The 18,648-nt window shown below is 36.3% G+C and overlaps 1 protein-coding gene across 2 annotated transcripts in view; it reads left to right on the forward strand.

The window, feature by feature from the left end:
• The window catches only part of PPP1R1C (protein phosphatase 1 regulatory inhibitor subunit 1C), a 140,947-nt gene that overhangs the window by 59,834 nt on the left and 62,465 nt on the right, over nt 1-18,648 (forward strand). For both annotated transcript variants that reach the window (XM_007190380.2, XM_007190381.2), the window contains exon 3: nt 17,467-17,504. In XM_007190380.2, coding sequence (XP_007190442.1) covers nt 17,467-17,504 — 38 coding nt within the window. The remainder of the gene's footprint in view (nt 1-17,466; nt 17,505-18,648) is intronic.

Here is an 18,648-nt window from a genome sequence, read left to right on the forward strand (position 1 = left end):
CTCTATAGTTTTCTTTGCTTCTGCAGGTCTTGATGCCTTGCTTTTCTAATTTTGGTAAGTGAAATCCTTGGTCTGCCATGAACTGGTTCATACTACCCCAAACAAAACCTCACATTTAATATTAAGGCAGTTCCCCCTCCTAACCCCCGCCTTGTTTCCTTTCCTAGCTCTGTAACTATCCCATGTAATTTCTACCCAGTCAGTCTTTTAGTATCCATTTTCTCATGGCCCAGGCTCTCAGTGGCTGTGTGCTTGGTCTTAATGTTTGGTTTCATGAAAGTTGATCTTTATCACCTAGTCATATGACCCTGCGGGCTTGTACTGTACCTTGAAATTCTAATTCTGGTCTTTAGGACTGAACTGCCTCTCAGAATCCCACTCTATCTGCTGACCATTGTTTCAGTTTGGTCTTCTGGATACAAAATTGCTGCCTCTACCACCCACTATTGACTCTACAAGTCTCTGCTTGTACATGTGTTAACTCTTAACAGCATTGTGGGACTACTTGCTCCAATGCCACCCTTACCTGGTTCTCTGATGTATCATACTCTGGCATTCATTGATCCCATAGTCAATTTAAATTATTTTATTCTTCTAGACCCTTGCCACAATAAATACTAGTATTGCTTCACTTAGTAATATCTGGCCACCTCTCATCCATAAACCAGTACTTGTATTTTTTCAATAAAGTGGAGTGTAAATCAACTGCAAAGCTGAGAGAAAATTTAAAAGAGAAACATTTTAATGTTGAAGACTTTTTTTCCACTTTATCAATTTGGGTATGCTTTACCTACCTTTCCTAGAGTATGGGTCCTAGGTCACATTTGACTGCAATTTCAACCAACTTGTATTACAATAGTCAAACATGTTCTCCTGACTAACTTTAAAAAAAAGGGAATCAAAAACATTCTCTCTAAATGTCTCAGAGAAGCTTCCCATAGAGAAGGGAGTACATTTTGCTTTTAAACAAAACCAAAACTGTAGCTAAGCCTTTCATAATCCAGGAAAACACAAAGGTTAGATGCGAAAATAAAGTTATCTTCACCTGAATACTTTGAATTTTACTGAGGAAATTGATGGGGACAGATGCAGCATTTGTTTCAAGCACTAGCTCAACTGGATAGAAAAATAAATGGAGAAAGAATCTGTACATGATTGAGACTTATTCTGCAATGTTATTGATATTTTCTGTGCAGAATGTGTTAGTAGCATCTCCTGAAGGAAGAAAGAATAATTTAGATGCTGCCTAGTGTGTAAAGGCTGTGATATTGTAGTGTTTACTTTCTTGTTTGTAGATTAAGGGAAGTGAAGAGGTGAAGAATCAACCTCTAGTAATAGTAATGATGGCAACTGGAATATTGTGGTTTAATGAGGAACTTTTTCAGTGCATATGGGAAAGTGGTAATATTCGTAAGGGTTAGTCCTGGTCTTTCTTGATAACTAAATATCACAACCCAACAGTTGCAATATTTCCATTGATGGACATTTAAAAAAATAAAAACCAGTCAATACATTGTCATTTTCTCATCATGCTTCATAAACTTACATGGCCTCTATTTTCCAATTCAAGCTTTGGTATGAAAGCATGTGGAATTCTTACAGCTATACCAGATGAGTCTCACTGCCTTAGAAAACGCTTTGGAAATATTTTTTATTCAAAAATTTGACTAGCTAACTAAATAATGATCTCTCCATATTTATTCCCACTCTTGGAATATATTTAAACCATTTGATTTTGGATATAAAGGTGGATATGAGATGTTTTAGGTTTAGTGGAGATGGATGGTTGATATTTTATAAAACTGTTTAAAAATGTGATAATACAGTAATTCACAATATATATTTTTCTTACACTTTTTAAAAGATTGCAAAGCATCAGTAGTAGACTGATGATTTTTTAATGCTAAATCTGGTAGAAAAGGTATTAAATGAAATAAACATTTTAGCAATATAAAAATTTTAGCTTTTTTTTTCTTTTTAATTCAAGTAATTCAGGAAATTAGTCTGATCATTTTTCCAAGATTTGTCTTAAGGGATGGTTTTGAATAATTACAGTTTAAGTGTAAAGGTGTCAGTGTCCTCTGCTTTTGCAATCACTGCCTTGAGAAGGATCTGTCTGCAGAGGCACTGTCTTAGATTGCTTAATATGGGATGGATGCAATAACTTTTTCAGTTATTAATAAAAACATAAAAATTATGGAAAGTGCTTTAAGTTAATGTATTGAATGCTTAATTCCACACACAATAAAAAGCTTAATTGGCAGGAAATTAAAGAGCCTTGAATCAATTTTCACTCCGTTTTTTGTTAATTGTGGTACAAGTCAGTTTATCATATGAAGTGAGCCTACACAGCCAAGAGCCTGGTGGTGTCTTAGCATGTTGGTCAACTAGAATATAGGTGTTCCATATACAAAATTTTCTTAGATTTTAGAATTTATTTCACTTGGTTTTCTTATTATTTCCTTAAGTAGGCTTTGATATGTACTATTATAGCATGAAGGAAGTGGGTGACCATCTCAAGTATTTCTATAAAGAGACAATCCAATAGAGACCTTAATATGGATGGCAAAGAGGCATTTAAAAGAGGCCATTCCAGTGTTCATTCCTAAACTTTCCTATGGTCATGATTAAATCATGGTTTTTATGACAACTACTGCAAGGAAGAAAAGTTATGCAAACTGAGTTGATCACACTGCAGTTAAATGATGGCATGGACAAGTAGGTTCAAATGAGTGCCACTGACCACAAAAGCAATTAAACAGGATATTTATAATAACATTTTGCATATGTTTTAGGTGACCAGAGTCTTGGATCCATGCTGAAGTGGTCAGAAAAAACAAGTATCAACTAAAACAAACCTATAGTCTCTGTCATAGAACGAAAAAAATATTGGGAAATCTCTTTCCTTCCTCTTGTTAGATCAGGCATACTTGGCACTCACCCTATCAGCTAGTAGTAACATTTAGACAATGCCAAAGGAATGCCTTGATAAATGAAATAATCCAGCTGGTTTCTTTTGTGTGACTTGTCATTACACACTATGATGGTAGTTTTGTGAAATTCAATCCTACTGAATTCAATTCTAGTGAATTCTGCCGAACTGCTTTATGATTGGCCGCACTACTTTCTCCTTTGACATTCCCCTCACAGTGACAAATGTGATATCACTGCAGCAACAAAGCAAGATGTTACTTTGCTGTTTCAACCTGCCATTCTGTAAATTGAGGAAAAGAAACTAGTCACTGCACATAGAGATCAGACTTGTGGTTGCCAAGGAGGAGAGGGAGAAAGAGAGGGATGGACTGGGAGTTTGGGGTTGGTAGATGCAAACTATTACATTTAGAATGGATAAACAACAAGGCCCTACTGTATATCACAGGAAACTATATCCAATCTCCTGGGATAAACCATAATGGAAAAGAATATAAAAAAAAAAAAGAATGTATATATGTGTATAACTGAGTCACCTTGCTATACAGCAGAGACTGGCATAACATTGTAAATCAACTATACTTCAATTAAAAAAAATATGTACAAATAAAAAAAAGAAATTAGTCACTGCATTTTGGGATTAGTATTTGTTTGGTCTAACTGAAATCACAAAATATGAAGTTTTTCTTAATGAGTTCTAATATTTTCAGTAAAATAAAATGATTACATTATTATAAAACAAACACGTATGATTATAATTTGTTGACAGGTGACTAAAATAGACTAAATTCCTGTCAGCTAATTAGAACAGCTCCCAAATGAGTGAACTGGAAAAGTCGTATGTTTGAATCCTAAATAAAATGTAACATGTTTCCTTTTTCTTTGGATACTTTCCAAACCTTCAGAATAGGGAAGAAATAGAAGTTATTTTGGAATCATACAAAGCAAGCTTCCCTTTACTCAGTTTCCCCCATCTTATGTAACTGTAGTACAATAATAAAATCATGAAATTGACATTGTTACAATCTGTGTTTATAGTTCTATGCCACTTTTCATGTGTAGATTCCTACCACTGCAGCTGAGAAACAGATTTATTCCATGACCATAAAGATCTCCCTCTTGCTAGAGCTTTATGGTGATACTCACCCCTTTCTCTCCTATGATCCCCAATCCCTAGCAACCACTAATCTGTTCTCCATCTCTACAACTGTCATTCAAGAATGTTATATAAATTGAATCATACAGTGCGTGACCTTTTGAAATTGATCTTTTTTCACTCCACATATTGCCCTTGTATATAATTAGGTCATTTCGATTTTTTATCCACTGTGCCAATCTTTATCTTTTAATTAGTATATTTAGGTCAAATTTAAATTTAACGTAGTTATTCATTAAGTTAGGGCTTGGTTTTTGTTTTCTGTTTTCTCTGTTTTTGGATTTTTTTTTTATATCTCCCTCTAGTTTACTTGAACATTTTTTATAATTCCATTTTGATTTACCTACAGTGATTTCTGAGTGTACACCTTTGTACAGATTTTTTAGTGATTGCTCTACTGTATGTAAATAATTTATCACAGTCTCTTCAGTTTTAATGAAGAATACAAACTATTTCTCTTTAAGTCTCTACTTTCTCTCATTTAAAATATTTTCTTAAGTATTTTCTCTACATACACTGAGAACCATATCAGGTAATGTTAAAATTATTCTATCAATTGTCAAACGTAATGTAGAAAACTCAGAAGGAGAAATAAGGTGTCATTTCTCTCAGGCTGCCTCATTACAACTAGATGGTTGTGAAAGTGCCACCTTCTCATTTGGCTTTCTCAAACAGGAAGGAAGAAGAGCAGTTAATGCCTAAAAGTTTTCAGTATTTTAGAAAGTAGGTGTCCCTTTCCTGGTCCTTTGGTTAGAAAGTACGCTTTCTTGAGCGTTTTGTTTGTTTGTTTTTGTCTGTTACTATTAGCGTTTCTGGACTGCCAGCTTCTCCAGCATCTAACCCAGGATATGAGTCAAAAGGAGACCTAGGGAATTGCTGCTATGTTGTTCCTTAGGTTCGAAGTCCCTAGTTGGTCTGTTTTCTTCTCTCTGCCTTTTAGAGACTCCTTATGTTTGTTTTATATATAATGCCCAAGGTTTTTAAGTTATATTTAGCAGTCTAGAGATTTTCACCTTTATTGAGTTTATAATTTCCATGATTAAACTTATATTTCTAATTGTTTCTTTTTATATCCATCTGTTCTTGTTTCAATTTAGCCTAATCTTGTTTCAACATTTTTTGATGTTTAAGAAATAGATATTCTTTCTCTCTTTGTGGGTACCAAATATATTCATTTTAAAGACATTTTCAAATTGCTCTGAAGTTTTCATTTCATCTGGAGGGAATTCATCTTCCAGTTGCTTTTTTGGCAGTCATTCTTAAATGTGTCTTTTCTTCTTGTGTTTTGAGATTTTAATTTTCAATTCATCATGAGTGAAAATTTCCCCTTCTCTGTGTTCACCTTTCCTTGTTAATGTTCTTGAGTCTTTCCCCACTGAACACTACAAATTTTTAATCTGGAATTAGGTCTTAATTTGGACATTAAGACTCTTGTTCCATGGTGAAATTAGAAACAGAGCAGATAAAGTCACTGAGCCCACAGTGGCTTGTCCCAAATTGTCTGCTTTATTGTTTCCCTGGATACACAGATCAGTGTTTTTTCTCAGCATAGGTGAGAGAGCCCTGCTTCTGGTTCCAATCAACAAGCCGAGCTTTTGTCCCTTCCTTCACATGAAGTCAATCTCTTTTCTCAAGGGTAAAGAACTCTGAGCTGTCTCTGCCTCCTCCTAGATCTAAAAAGTTTTTCAGGGCTTCCCTGGTGGTGTAGTGGATAAGAATCTGCCTGCCAATGCAGGGGAAACAGGTTCGATCCCTGGTCCGGGAAGATCCCACATGCCGTGGAGCAACTAAGCCCGTGTGCCACAACTACTGAGCCTGCCTGCCACAACTACTGAAGAAAGCGTGCCTAGAGCCCGTGCTCCGCAACAAGAGAAGCCCGTGCAATGAGAAGCCCACGCACTGCAACAAAGAGTAGCCCCCACTCGCCAAAACTAAAGAAAGCCCGTGTGCAGCAACGAAGGCCCAACTCAGCCAAAAAAAAAATTAAAAAAAAAAAAAAGTCTTTCAGGCCCATGGTTTCTTACCTGCTTGTTGCATTTTTCTATTCTTATATTTAGAGTCCATAGAGATGTTTGACTAATTCTGAACTGTGACTGCATCATTTTAGTTATCTCTTTTTATATTTAATCTGTCATTGTTATTGCTTTTGAGCCCAGAAGTCTTCAAAGCATAAACTTATAACACTCTTTTTATTGGAAGGACTCTTTAAACTGACTTTTCCCTTCACACCCTCTATTATCTAAATTCATCAAAAGTCTGTATCTTTTGGTTTTACTCTAAGAAATTTTATCTCTTTTTACCAAAGCATTCTATATATGGGTCAGTGCTCTTCTGCAGCCAATATCCTGAGTAAATTATGCATTTCCATAGTTTTAGTTATTGTCTGAGGCTGACATCTATAAAAGAACATATTAAATTTGACTTTATCTATCACCTAAAAAAATTTTCTCTTATGATATATATTATCCTTGACCTAGATATATATCTGTTGTCTTCTCAACCTCTAAAAACCAACAGAACAAAGACATATATCCTTGTTTTTCCTCCAAGATTCCCTTTTGGTTTTTTGTTTGTTTGGTTTTTAGTATATATGATCCCATTTTTTTTACATTAATTTTTATTAGAGTGTAGTTGATTTACAATGTTGTGTTAGTTTCTGCTGCATAGCAAAGTGAATCAGTTATACATATACATATATCCACTCTTCTTTAGATTCTTTTCCCATATAGGTTATTACAGAGTATTGAGTAGAGTTCCCTGTGCTATACAGTAGGTTCCTCTTAGTTATCTATTTTATATATAGTACTATGTATATGTCAATCCCAATCTCCCAATTTATCTCTCCCCCACTTCCCCCTTGGAAACCATAGGTTTGTTTTCTACACCTGTGACTCTCTTTCTGTTTTGTAAATAAGTTCATTTGTACCATTTTTTTAGATTCCACATACAAGTGATATTTATTTGTCTTTCTATGTCTGACTTACTTCACTCAGTATGACAATCTCTAGGTCAACAACTTAGGTGATATTTATAAGAATTTGAGTGTCTGTACCATTGTCTTAGTAATGACCTAATAAATTGATTTAAAGAAATAGAAGGTATGGCCTCTACCTTAACAAGTTTTCAAACCAAATACTTATTTGTTAAAACTATTTATTTAGCACCTAGTATGAGTAAGTAATTGTGCTACAATTTTATTTTGTATTTTATTTTGTAGACAAGCAGCAAACAGAGGGTCTGTTTTATAAAATGTAGGCACTAGGTATATTTATTTGACAAGCTGTTATGTGTCAGCCATGCTACTGTGCTAAGAGCTGTGGAAGAATCAAGCGTGGAGACTAATCTCCATTCCTTTATAGGTTATTTGAGGAGATAAAACACTAATGACCATAGTGTAAGGTATATAATGATGAATACAATGATACAGGTATAGAGGAAGTGCTGTGAGTACTGGGTGAAGGAGATGACTTCCAGTTGGGAATAGGGGAGGCATAAATTGGGAAAGATTTCCCAGAAGAGATACCATCTGAAGAGAACTTTGAGGGATGGTAGTATTTGGTTTGAGGGAAGGAGAATTCTGGATATGAGGAACAAACACACAAAAGCAGCAAACTGGGGGATATGTATAATCAAAAAGGTACTATCAGTATTTTTAAAATATATTTTGGTCCTTCTCTCTCCATATCTAATCAATAAATAAACCAAAGTAAAGAGCTGTTATTATCATTGGTCTTGTTTGAAAATCATTTCACTCCTCTTTATCTCCACTAACATATCCTAGCTTGCATCAGCTTTTAACAACTTTAACTGAAGTTTAAAATATTCTTGGGCTTCCCTGGTGGCGCAGTGGTTGAGAGTCTGCCTGCTGATGCAGGGGACACGGGTTCCAGCCCTGGTCTGGGAGGATCCCACATGCCGCGGAGCGGCTGGGCCCGTGAGCCACAACTACTGAGCCTGCGCGTCTGGGGCCTGTGCTCCGCAACAAGAGAGGCCGCGATAGTGAGAGGCCCGCGCACCGCGATGAAGAGTGGCCCCCGCTCGCCGCAACTGGAGAAAGCCCTCGCACAGAAACGAAGACCCAACACAGCCAAAAAATAAATAAATAAATAAATAAATAATTAATTAAAAATGAATATCTGCTTTAAAAAAAAATTGTCTAAAAAAAATATTCTCTTCATTTCCTTAACCATACCTTTTTTCTCTGTATCTTTAATTAGCCCCATATAAAATATCTTAAATTATATTTTTTTCATGAACTTCTTTTTATAGTTACATTACTTACTTTCTAATAATGACCATCTGGTGTTCTTCAAATCACATACAGAATCCTGACAGTAATAACAAAAATATTTTCAGGGGGTAATTTTTGTTTGTGTTTAGTATTTTTACTTTTTTTCCTTTTGTTTAAGTTTTTTTTTTATTGATAGACAGTTTTTTAAGATGAGTTTTAGATTTACAGAAAAATTGAACAGAGGTCCCCTATTATTGTATTAACACCTTACATTAGTCATTAAAGTGCAACATTATTACAATTAATGACCCAATATTGATATATTATTATTAACTGAAGTTCATAGTTTATTTAGATTTCCTTCATTTTTAACCCAATGCCCTTTCTCGGTTTTAGGTTCTCATCCAGGATACACCATTACATTTAGTTATCATGTCTCCTTAGGCTCTTCTTGGCTATGACAGTTTCTCAGACTTTCTTTTTTTGAAGATTATATTAGTCAGGGTTCTCCAGAGAAACAGAAACAATAAAATATATAAAAAGAGATTTACTATGAGGGGTTGGCTTATATGAGTACAGAGGCTGAGAAGTCCCATAATCTGTCATCTGCAAGCTAGAGTCCCAGAAAGCCAATGGTATAGCTTCAGTCCAAATCTGATGGCCTGAGAAATAGGGGGTGCAATGGTGTAAGTTCTGGCTCAAGTCCAAAGGCCCAATGGACTTGAACCACAACTTAGACCATCAGCCTCCCTGGTTCTCAGGTTTTCAGATTTGGATTTATTGTTCTTTTCCTTCTAGTTCTGTAAGTTGTAAAGTTAGGTTGCTGATTTGAAATCTTTCTTGACTTTTAATGTGAGCAGTTACAGCTATACATTTTTCTCTTAGCACTGCTATCACTGTGTCCCTTAAGTTTTGGTAAGTTGTGTTTCTGACTTCTTCTTTGATTCATTGGTTGTTTAAGAGTGTGTTGTTTAATGTCCACAAATTTGTGAATTTCCCAGTTTTATCTGTATTCATTTCTAACTTAATCTCATTGTGGTTGGAGAAGTCACTTTAGGATACCTTTTAAAATCTATTAAGACTTAATTTGCAGGCAGTGTGTCTAAAGGACAGCCTCTGGAGTGTGGAGTTCTGGAGTTTGGAGGTACCCAGTGTTCTGCCTATGCCTCTGGATGGTCTCAAGCTCAGCACTGCATCTCCTCATTCAGTTGTCTCACTATCCCCACTGGTGTTCAAGGGCCCACGCTGATTTCCACAGTGCAGTGTTAACCATGGCAAGATGTGGCCGAACTGGTCTGCTAATGACACCCTATCCTCATGTGTCAAGGTCCTGAATGCTCTTCCTGCTACCTTGTGCATTTGTGGATTCTCTGGAGATTCCTCATAGCTGCCGTGTGGATGACAGGCTCTTGGTGCTCCAGCCAGGCATCAGGGCTGTGCCTCTGAGGTGGGAGAGCCAAGTCCAGGACAATGGTCTACCAGAGACCTCCCAGCTCCACGTAATATCAAACGGCGAAACTCTCCCTGAGATCTCCATCTCAACGGCAAGACCCAGCTCCACTCAACGACCAGCAAGCTACAGTGCTGGACACCCTATGCTAAACAACTAACAAAACAGGTACACAACCCCACCCATTAGCACAGAGGCTGCCTAAAATCATAATAAAGTCACAGACACCCCAAAACACACCACCAGACGTGGACCTGCCCACCAGAAAGACAAGATCCAGCCTCATCCACCAGAACACAGGCACTAGTCCCCTCCACCAGGAAGCCTACACAACCCAAAGAACCAACCTTAACCACTGGGGGCAGACACCCAAAACAATGGGAAATATGAACCTACAGCCTGCGAAGAGGAAACCCCAAACACTGTAAGTTAAGCAAAATGAGAAGACAAAGAAACACACAGCAGATGAAGGAGCAAGGTAAAAACCCACCAGAGCTAACAAATGAAGAGGAAACAGGCAGTCTACCTGAAAAAGAATTCAGAATAATGATAGTAAAAATGATCCAAAATCTTGGAAATAGAATGGAGAAAATACAAGAAACGTTTAACAAGGACTCAGAAGAACTAAAGAGCAAACAAACAATCATGAACAACACAATAAATGAAATGAAAAAATTCTCTAGAAGGGATCAATAGCAGAATAACTGAGGCAGAAGAACAGACAAATGACCCGGAAGATAAAATAGTGGACATAACTATTGCAGAGCAAATAAAGAAAAAAGAATGAAAAGAATTGAGGACAGTCTCAGAGACATCTGGGACAACATTAAATGCACCAACATTCGAATTATAGGGGTCCCAGAAGAAGAAGAGAAAAAGAAAGGGACTGAGAAAATATTTGAAGAGATTATAGCTGAAAACTTCCCTAACATGGGAAAGGAAATAGCCACCCAAGTCAGGAAGCAAAGAGAGTCCCATACAGGATAAATCCAAGGAGAAACATACCAAGACACATTAATCAAACTATCAAAAATTAAATACAAAGAAAAAATATTAAAAGCAGCAAGGGAAAAACAACAAATAACATACAAGGGAATCCCCATAAGGTTAACAGCTGATCTTTCAGCAGAAACTCTGCAGGCCAGAAGGGAGTGGCAGGACGTATTTAAAGTGATGAAAGGGGAAAACCTACAACCAAGATTACTTTACCCAGCAAGGATCTGATTCAGATTAGACGGAGAAATTAAAACCTTTACAGACAAGCAAAAGCTAAGAGAATTCAGCACCACCAAAACAGCTTTACAACAAATGCTAAAGGAACTTCCCTAGGCAGGAAACACAAGGGAAGGAAAGACCTACAATAACAAACCCAAAACAATTAAGCAAATGGTCATAGGAACATACATATCGATAATTACCTTAAACGTGAGTGGATTAAATCCTCCAACCAAAAGACAGACTGGCTGAATGGATACAAAAACAAGACCTGTACATATGCTGTCTACAAGAGACCCACTTCAGACCTAGGGACACAGACAGACTGAAAGTGAGGGGATGGAAAAAGATATTCCATGCAAATGGAAATCAAAAGAAAGCTGGAGTAGCAATACTCATATCAGACAAAATAGACTTTAAAACAAAGACTATTACAAGAGACAAAGAAGGACACTACATAATGATCAAAGGATCAATCCAAGAAGATATAACAATTGTAAATATTTATGCACCCAACATAAGAGCACCTCAATACATAAGGCAAATACTAACAGCCATAAAAGGGGAAATTGACAGTAACACAATCATAGTAGGGGACTTTAACACCCCACTTTCACCAATGGACAGATCATCCAAAATGGAAATAAATAAGGAAACACAAGCTTTGAATGATACATTAAACAAGATGGACTTAACTGAAAATTATAGGACATTCCATCCAAAAACAACAAAATATACTTTCTTCTCAAGTGCTCATGGAAGATTCTCCAGGATAGATCATATCTTGGGTCACAAATCAAGCCTTGGTAAATTTAAGAAAATTGAAATCGTATCAAGTATCTCTTCTGACCACAACGCTATGAGACTAGATATCAATTACAGGAAAAAATCTGTAAAAATTACAAACACATGGAGGCTAAACAATACACTAGTTAATAACCAAGAGATCACTGAAGAAATCAAAGAGGAAAGGAAAAAATACTTAGAAACAAATGACAATGAAAACACGACAACCCAAAACCTATGGGATGCAGCAAAAGCAGTTCTAAGAGGGAAGTTTATAGCAATGCAATCCTACCTTAAAAAACAAGAAAAATCTCAAATAAACAACCTAAGCTTACACCTAAAGCAATTAGAGAAAGAAGAAAAAAAAAAATCCAAAGTTAGCAGAAGGAAAGAAATCATAAAGATCAGATCAGAAATAAATGAAAAAGAAATGAAGGAAACAATAGCAAAGATCAGTAAAACTAAAAGGTGGTTCTTTGAGAAGATAAACAAAATTGATAAACCATTAGCCAGACTCATCAAGAAAAAAAGGGAGAAGACTCAAGTCAATAGAATTAGGAATGAAAAAGGAAAAGTAACAACTGACACTGCAGAAATACAAAGGATCATGAGAGATTACTACAAGCAGCTATATGCCAATAAAATGGACAATCTGGAAGAAATGGACAAATTCTTAGAAATGCACAACCTTCCAAGATTGAACCAGGAAGAAATAGAAAATATGAACAGACAAATCACAAGCACTGAAATTGAAACTGTGATTAAAAAATCTTCCAACAAACAAAAGCCCAGGACCAGATGGCTTCACAGGTGAATTCTATCAAACATTTAGAGAAGAGCTAACACCTATCCTTCTCAATCTCTTCCAAAATTTGGCAGAGGGAGGAGCACTCCCAAACTCATTCTACAAGGCCACCATCACCCTGACACCAAAACCAGACAAAGATGTCACAAAAAAAGAAAACTACAGACCAATATCACTGATGAACATAGATGCAAAAATCCTCAACAAAATACTAGCAAACAGAATCCAACAGCACATTAAAAGGATCATACACCATGATCAAGTGGGGTTTATCCCAGGAATGCAAAAATTCTTCAATATATGCAAATCAATCAATGTGATACACCATATTAACTAATTGAAGGAGAAAAACCATATGATCATCTCAGTAGATGTAGGAAAAGCTTTTGACAAAATTCAACACCCATTTATGATAAAAGCCCTCCAGAAAGTAGGCATAGAGGGAATGTACCTCAAAATAATAAAGGCCATATATGACAAACCCACTGCCAACATCATCCTCAATGGTGAAAAACTGAAACCATTTCCACTAAGATCTGGAACAAGACAAGGTGGCCCACTCTCACCACTATCATTCAACATAGTTTTGGAAGTTTTAGCCACAGCAATCAGAGAAGAAAAAGAAATAAAAGGAATTCAAATCGGAAAAGAAGAAGTAAAGCTGTCACTGTTTGCAGATGACATGATACTATACATAGAGAATCCTAAAGATGCTGCCAGAAAACTACTAGAGCTAATCAATGAATTTGGTAAAGTAGCAGGACACAGAATTAATGCACAGAAATCTCTTGCATTCCTACACACTAATGATGAAAAATCTGAAAGTGAAATTAAGAAAACACCCCCATTTACCATTGCAAGAAAAAGAATAAAATACCTAGGAATAAACCTACCTAAGGAGACAAAAGACCTGCAGGCAGAAAATTATAAGACACTGATGAAAGAAATTAAAGATGATACAAATAGATGGAGAGATATACCATGTTCTTGGATTGGAAGAATCAACATTGTGAAAATGACTCTACTACCCAAAGCAATCTACAGATTCAATGCAATCCCTATCAAACTACCACTGGCATTTTTCACAGAACTAGAACAAAAAATTTCATAATTTGTATGGAAACATAAAAGACCCCAAATAGCCAAAGCAATCTGAGAAAGAAAAATCGATCTGGAGGAATCAGACTCCCGGACTTCAGATTATACTACAAAGCTACAGTAATCAAGACAGTATGATACTGGCACAAAAACAGAAATATAGATCAATGGAACAGTATAGAAGGCCCAGAGATAAACCCACGCACATATGGTCCCCTTATCTTTGATAAAGGAGGCAAGACTATACAATGGAGAAAAGACAGCCTCTTCAATAAGTGGTGCTGGGAAAACTGGACAGCTACATGTAAGAGAAAGAAATTAGAACACTCCCTAACACCATACACAAAAGTAAACTCAAAATGGATTAAAGACCTAAATGTAAGGCCAGACACTATCAAACTCTTAGAAGAAAACATAAGCAGAACACTCTACGACATAAATCACAGCAAGATCCTTTTTGACCCACCTCCTAGAGAAATGGAAATAAAACCAAAAATAAACAAATGGGACCTAATGAAAAAAGCTTTTGCACAGCAAAGGAAACCATAAACAAGACGAAAAGACAACCCTCAGAATGGGAGAAAATATTTGCAAATGAAGCAACTGACAAAGGATTAATCTCCAAAATTTACAAGCAGCTCAGGTAGCTCAATATCAAAAAAACAAACAACCCAATCCAAAAATGGGCAGAAGACCTAAATAGACATTTCTCCAAAGAAGATATACAGATTGCCAACAAACACGTGAAAGGATGCTCAACATCATTAATCATTAGAGAAATGCAAATCAAAACTACAATGCGATATCATCTCACACCAGTCAGAATGGCCATCATCAAATTTGTAGATTTACAAACAATAAACACTGGAGAGGGTGTGGAGAAAACGCAACCCTCATACACTGTTGGTGGGAATGTAAATTGATACAGCCACAATGGAGAACAGTATGGAGGTTCCTTAAAAAACTAAAAATAGAACTACCATAAGATCCAGCAATCCCACTACTGGGCATATACCCTGAGAAAACCATAATTCAAAAAGAGTCATGTACCACAATGTTCATTGCAGCCCTATTTACAATAGCCAGGACACGGAAGCAACCTAAGTGTCCATCATCAGATGAATGGATAAAGAAGATGTGGTATATATATACAATGGAATATTACTCAGCCATAAAAAGAAACGAAACTGAGTTATTTGTAGTGAGGTGGATGGACCTAGAGTCTGTCATACAGAGTGAAGTAAGTCAGAAAGAGAAAAACAAATACAGTATGCTAACACATATATATGGAATCTAAAAAAAAAAAAAAAAATGGTCGTGAAGAACCTAGGGGCAAGTCGGGAATAAAGACACAGACCTACTAGAGAATGGACTTGAGGACACAGGGAGGGGAAAGGGTAAGCTGGGACAAAGTGAGACAGTGGTAGTGTATAAATGGACATATATACACTATCAAATGTAAAATAGATTGCTAGTGGGAAGCAGTTTCCTAGCACAGGGAGATCAGCTCTGTGCTTTGTGACCAGCTAGAAGGGTTGGATAGGGAGGGTGGGAGGGAGGGAGACACAAGAGGGAGGAGATATGGGGATATATGTATATGTATAACTGATTCACTTTGTTATAAAGCAGAAACTAACATACCATTGTAAAGCAATTATACTCCAATAAAAATGTTAAAAAAAAAAAAAGACTTTATTTGTGTTCTTACATATGGTCTCTCCTGGAAAAAGTTCCCATGTACACTTGAGAAGACTATGCATGTGATTGTAATTGGTAGAATCTTTTATATATGTCTATTAGATATATTTGATTTATTAAGTTGTTTAAGTCTTCTGTTTCCCTACTTATCTTCTTTCTGGTTGCTCTACCCATTATTGAGAGTGGGGTATTGAAGTCTCCAACTATTACTGCAGAACAGTTTATTTCTCTGTTCAATTCTATTAGTTTTGCCTCAGATACTTTGATAGTCTGTTGTTAGGTATAGAAATGTTTATAATTTTTGTATCTTCTTTCTGTATTGAAACTTTTCTTAATATATAATGTCTTCTTTGCTTCATAACTTTTTTTGATTTGAAGTCTATTTTGTCTATTAGTATAGTCACCCTGCTCTCTTTTGGTTTCTATTTGCATAGAATTGTTTTTTCTATCCTTTGACTTTTACCCTATTTGTATATTTGGATCTAAAGTGAGTCTCTTGTAGGTAGTACATATTGGATCATATGTTCTTATCCATTTTGCTAATCTTGGTCTTTTGAAGATTTTAATCTGTTTACATTTAAAGTAACTGATAAGACTTCCTTCTGTCATTTTGCTATTTGTTTCCTATATGACTTATAGCTTTTTTGTCCCTCATTTCCTGAATTCCTGTCTTCCTTTATGCTTACTTTTTAAAAATATTTATTTATTTATTTTAATTTTGGCTGTGTCATGTCTTAGTTGTCACACACGGGATCTTTCGTTGTGGCATGCAGGCTTCTCTCTAGTTGTGGCATGCGGGCTCTCTAGTTGTGGCTTGCGTGCTCAGTAAATGCGGTGCGCAGGCTTAGTTGCCCCATGGTATGTGGGATCTTAGTTCCCCGATCCGGGATGTACCTGTATGCCCTGCATTGGAAGGTGGATTCTTCACCACTGGACCACCAGGGAAGCCCCATGTTTAGTTAATTTTTTATAGTGAATTGTTTAAATTTCTTTCTCATTTCCTTTTGTGTACATTCTATAGCTGTTTTCTTTGTAGTTACAATGGGGATTACATTTAAAACCCTAAGGTTATAACACTTTAATTTGAATTTATACTAGTTTAACTTCAATAACATACAAACACTCTTCTTTTACACCTCTGTCCCAACTCCTTATGGTTATTTATATCACAAAATTACATCCTTGTACATTATGTACCCCAAAACATAAACTAATAATTCTTTAAATTCACTAGCCTCTTAAATTATGCAGAGAACAAAATGCAGAGTTACAAACCAAAGTTACAATTATACTCACTTTTAGACATTCTTTGATGAATGTCTCGTTCAGTATTTAAACCACGGCATCAATCTCTCAGCTTTGGGACTAACCTAAAAGTGAGGAACGGTCAACTGGGTCTAGAAGCCAAGAGGCAGAATCCATGCAAAGTAGGTGAGGAGGTAGGAAAGAAGCCCAGCCCAGAATGTCCTCGCTCTGTGGAAGGGGAGTATGTGAGCACCTCTTCCTCCTCTCTCCCCTTCCTCACAACTGTTTTTTTACACAGACTATGTGGAAGTTGCCCTAGAAGTTCACAAGAAATATTTCTGACAAAGTTACTGATTCTTTCCAGGGGCATATAGAAAAGAGGGTGCCTCTTTTAGAGTCAGTGATTGGGCTGAGCGGAAAAGCAGGTTTGTTCTGCTTACTGGCAAACTTAAGGAAAATTGACAGAGGCTACAGTTAATAGACAGGGCTGCAAAATCCAAGAGGAGAGGAGGTTGTTTACGCCTTAGCACTGTGAGGTTGATGATGCCAACAGTTGTTCTAGGAGGCATTTCTCTGGTCCCCCTTCCGGACTGCTGGAAGGCGGGCAATTTGGAATTTCAGGAGGGATGCTTTTTTATTGCCTTTTTTAAACCTGTGGGAGAGGGTTATCTCAGAAGGAAACTATTTCTTTCTGCCTCCCCCTGCCCTCTCAGCCACTAGACTAAGCCATGGATATTGTATGAGCATAAGGCAATTATTAAATCATTCTGTTCCATGTTATTGAAAATTTAATGTGCATATGACAAGGAAAAATATCACCTTTCTAATAATTACACCTACTTCTCTTGCAGAAATAGATGACAAGAAAGTGACCAACACACAAGCAGAAGTAAGTTTTCTTATACTCTGTATAAATGTGTCCAACTAACTAAAAACACAACCAGTTTGATTTGATGTGATATAAAATATGATATGAATATAACTGTGCTGTAAAAACTATTTAATTTGCTTTCCCTGACTGAACAAACAGTAAAATGGTGTCATTAAATCTCCGCCTCTAGGTTACCCTTGATTCTCCACCTATGAAATACTAACCCCTGGAAAAACTTCTAAAATAAACTACTGATTTTAGAGGCAAGATATGGTATTGATAATTTCAATTTAGTGACTGGTTGTATATGACCATCACAGGTTGGGACAGCCAATGTTGGAACCCTGGAACAAGAAGGTGAGGGACAGACACCTCTTAAGTGTCCTCTGGTGTGTGGAGCTAAGAGCAGATCCTGAGGCCAGTCTCCACATACACATGTAGGAGTTCAGATTGAAAATATGAACCAGGGACAGGGGGGCTAGGGGAGATGATAACATAGGATACACAGAATACAAGAAAATGAGCAAACTTGTGCCTAGAAATGGAACAAATATTGAGTAGGACTCATGTAGACTTGATACTCAATTCCCATGGCCACATGAGTGGGCATCTAGCAAAACTCAGTGGAAAATGTAGAAAGAACAAAATACCAGAAAGTATCTCTCAAGACTTTCCTAAAAATTTAATGAGATTGTAAATGTGAAATGTTTTGAAAACTAAACTCTTACATAAATATAGTTTTTATTAGTTAATAAGTTTTACCACTGTTACTAAACAAACCAACTTTTCTGTAGAATTAATTTTCTACTTAATCTTTGAATATGTATACGGAAATAAACATATAAGAAAACCTGGAAGTGAATGCTTCTTAAAATCAACCAAATGTGACAGAATACAGCAGAGGTACAACAGAAGGCTCAATCATCCACACATTTATACTAATGTAGAGTTGCCCTGCCTGCATCTGTGCATAATAGACTAGTATCAAAACACTCTATTTTGGAGAAATTTGCTTGTACCATTTGCTTTGGTTGATATGGATTTGGTAACTATTTGGTTGAATTTTTTACTTTTTAATAGGTTGTTTTTGCATCAGCCAAATACCAACATCTTGATGACTCTTTTGAGGGCAATTAAGCTTTAGTATGTATGAGTAAAGATG

The sequence above is a fragment of the Balaenoptera acutorostrata genome, chromosome 8 (assembly GCF_949987535.1).
Source record: "Balaenoptera acutorostrata chromosome 8, mBalAcu1.1, whole genome shotgun sequence".
Lineage (NCBI taxonomy): Eukaryota > Metazoa > Chordata > Mammalia > Artiodactyla > Balaenopteridae > Balaenoptera > Balaenoptera acutorostrata.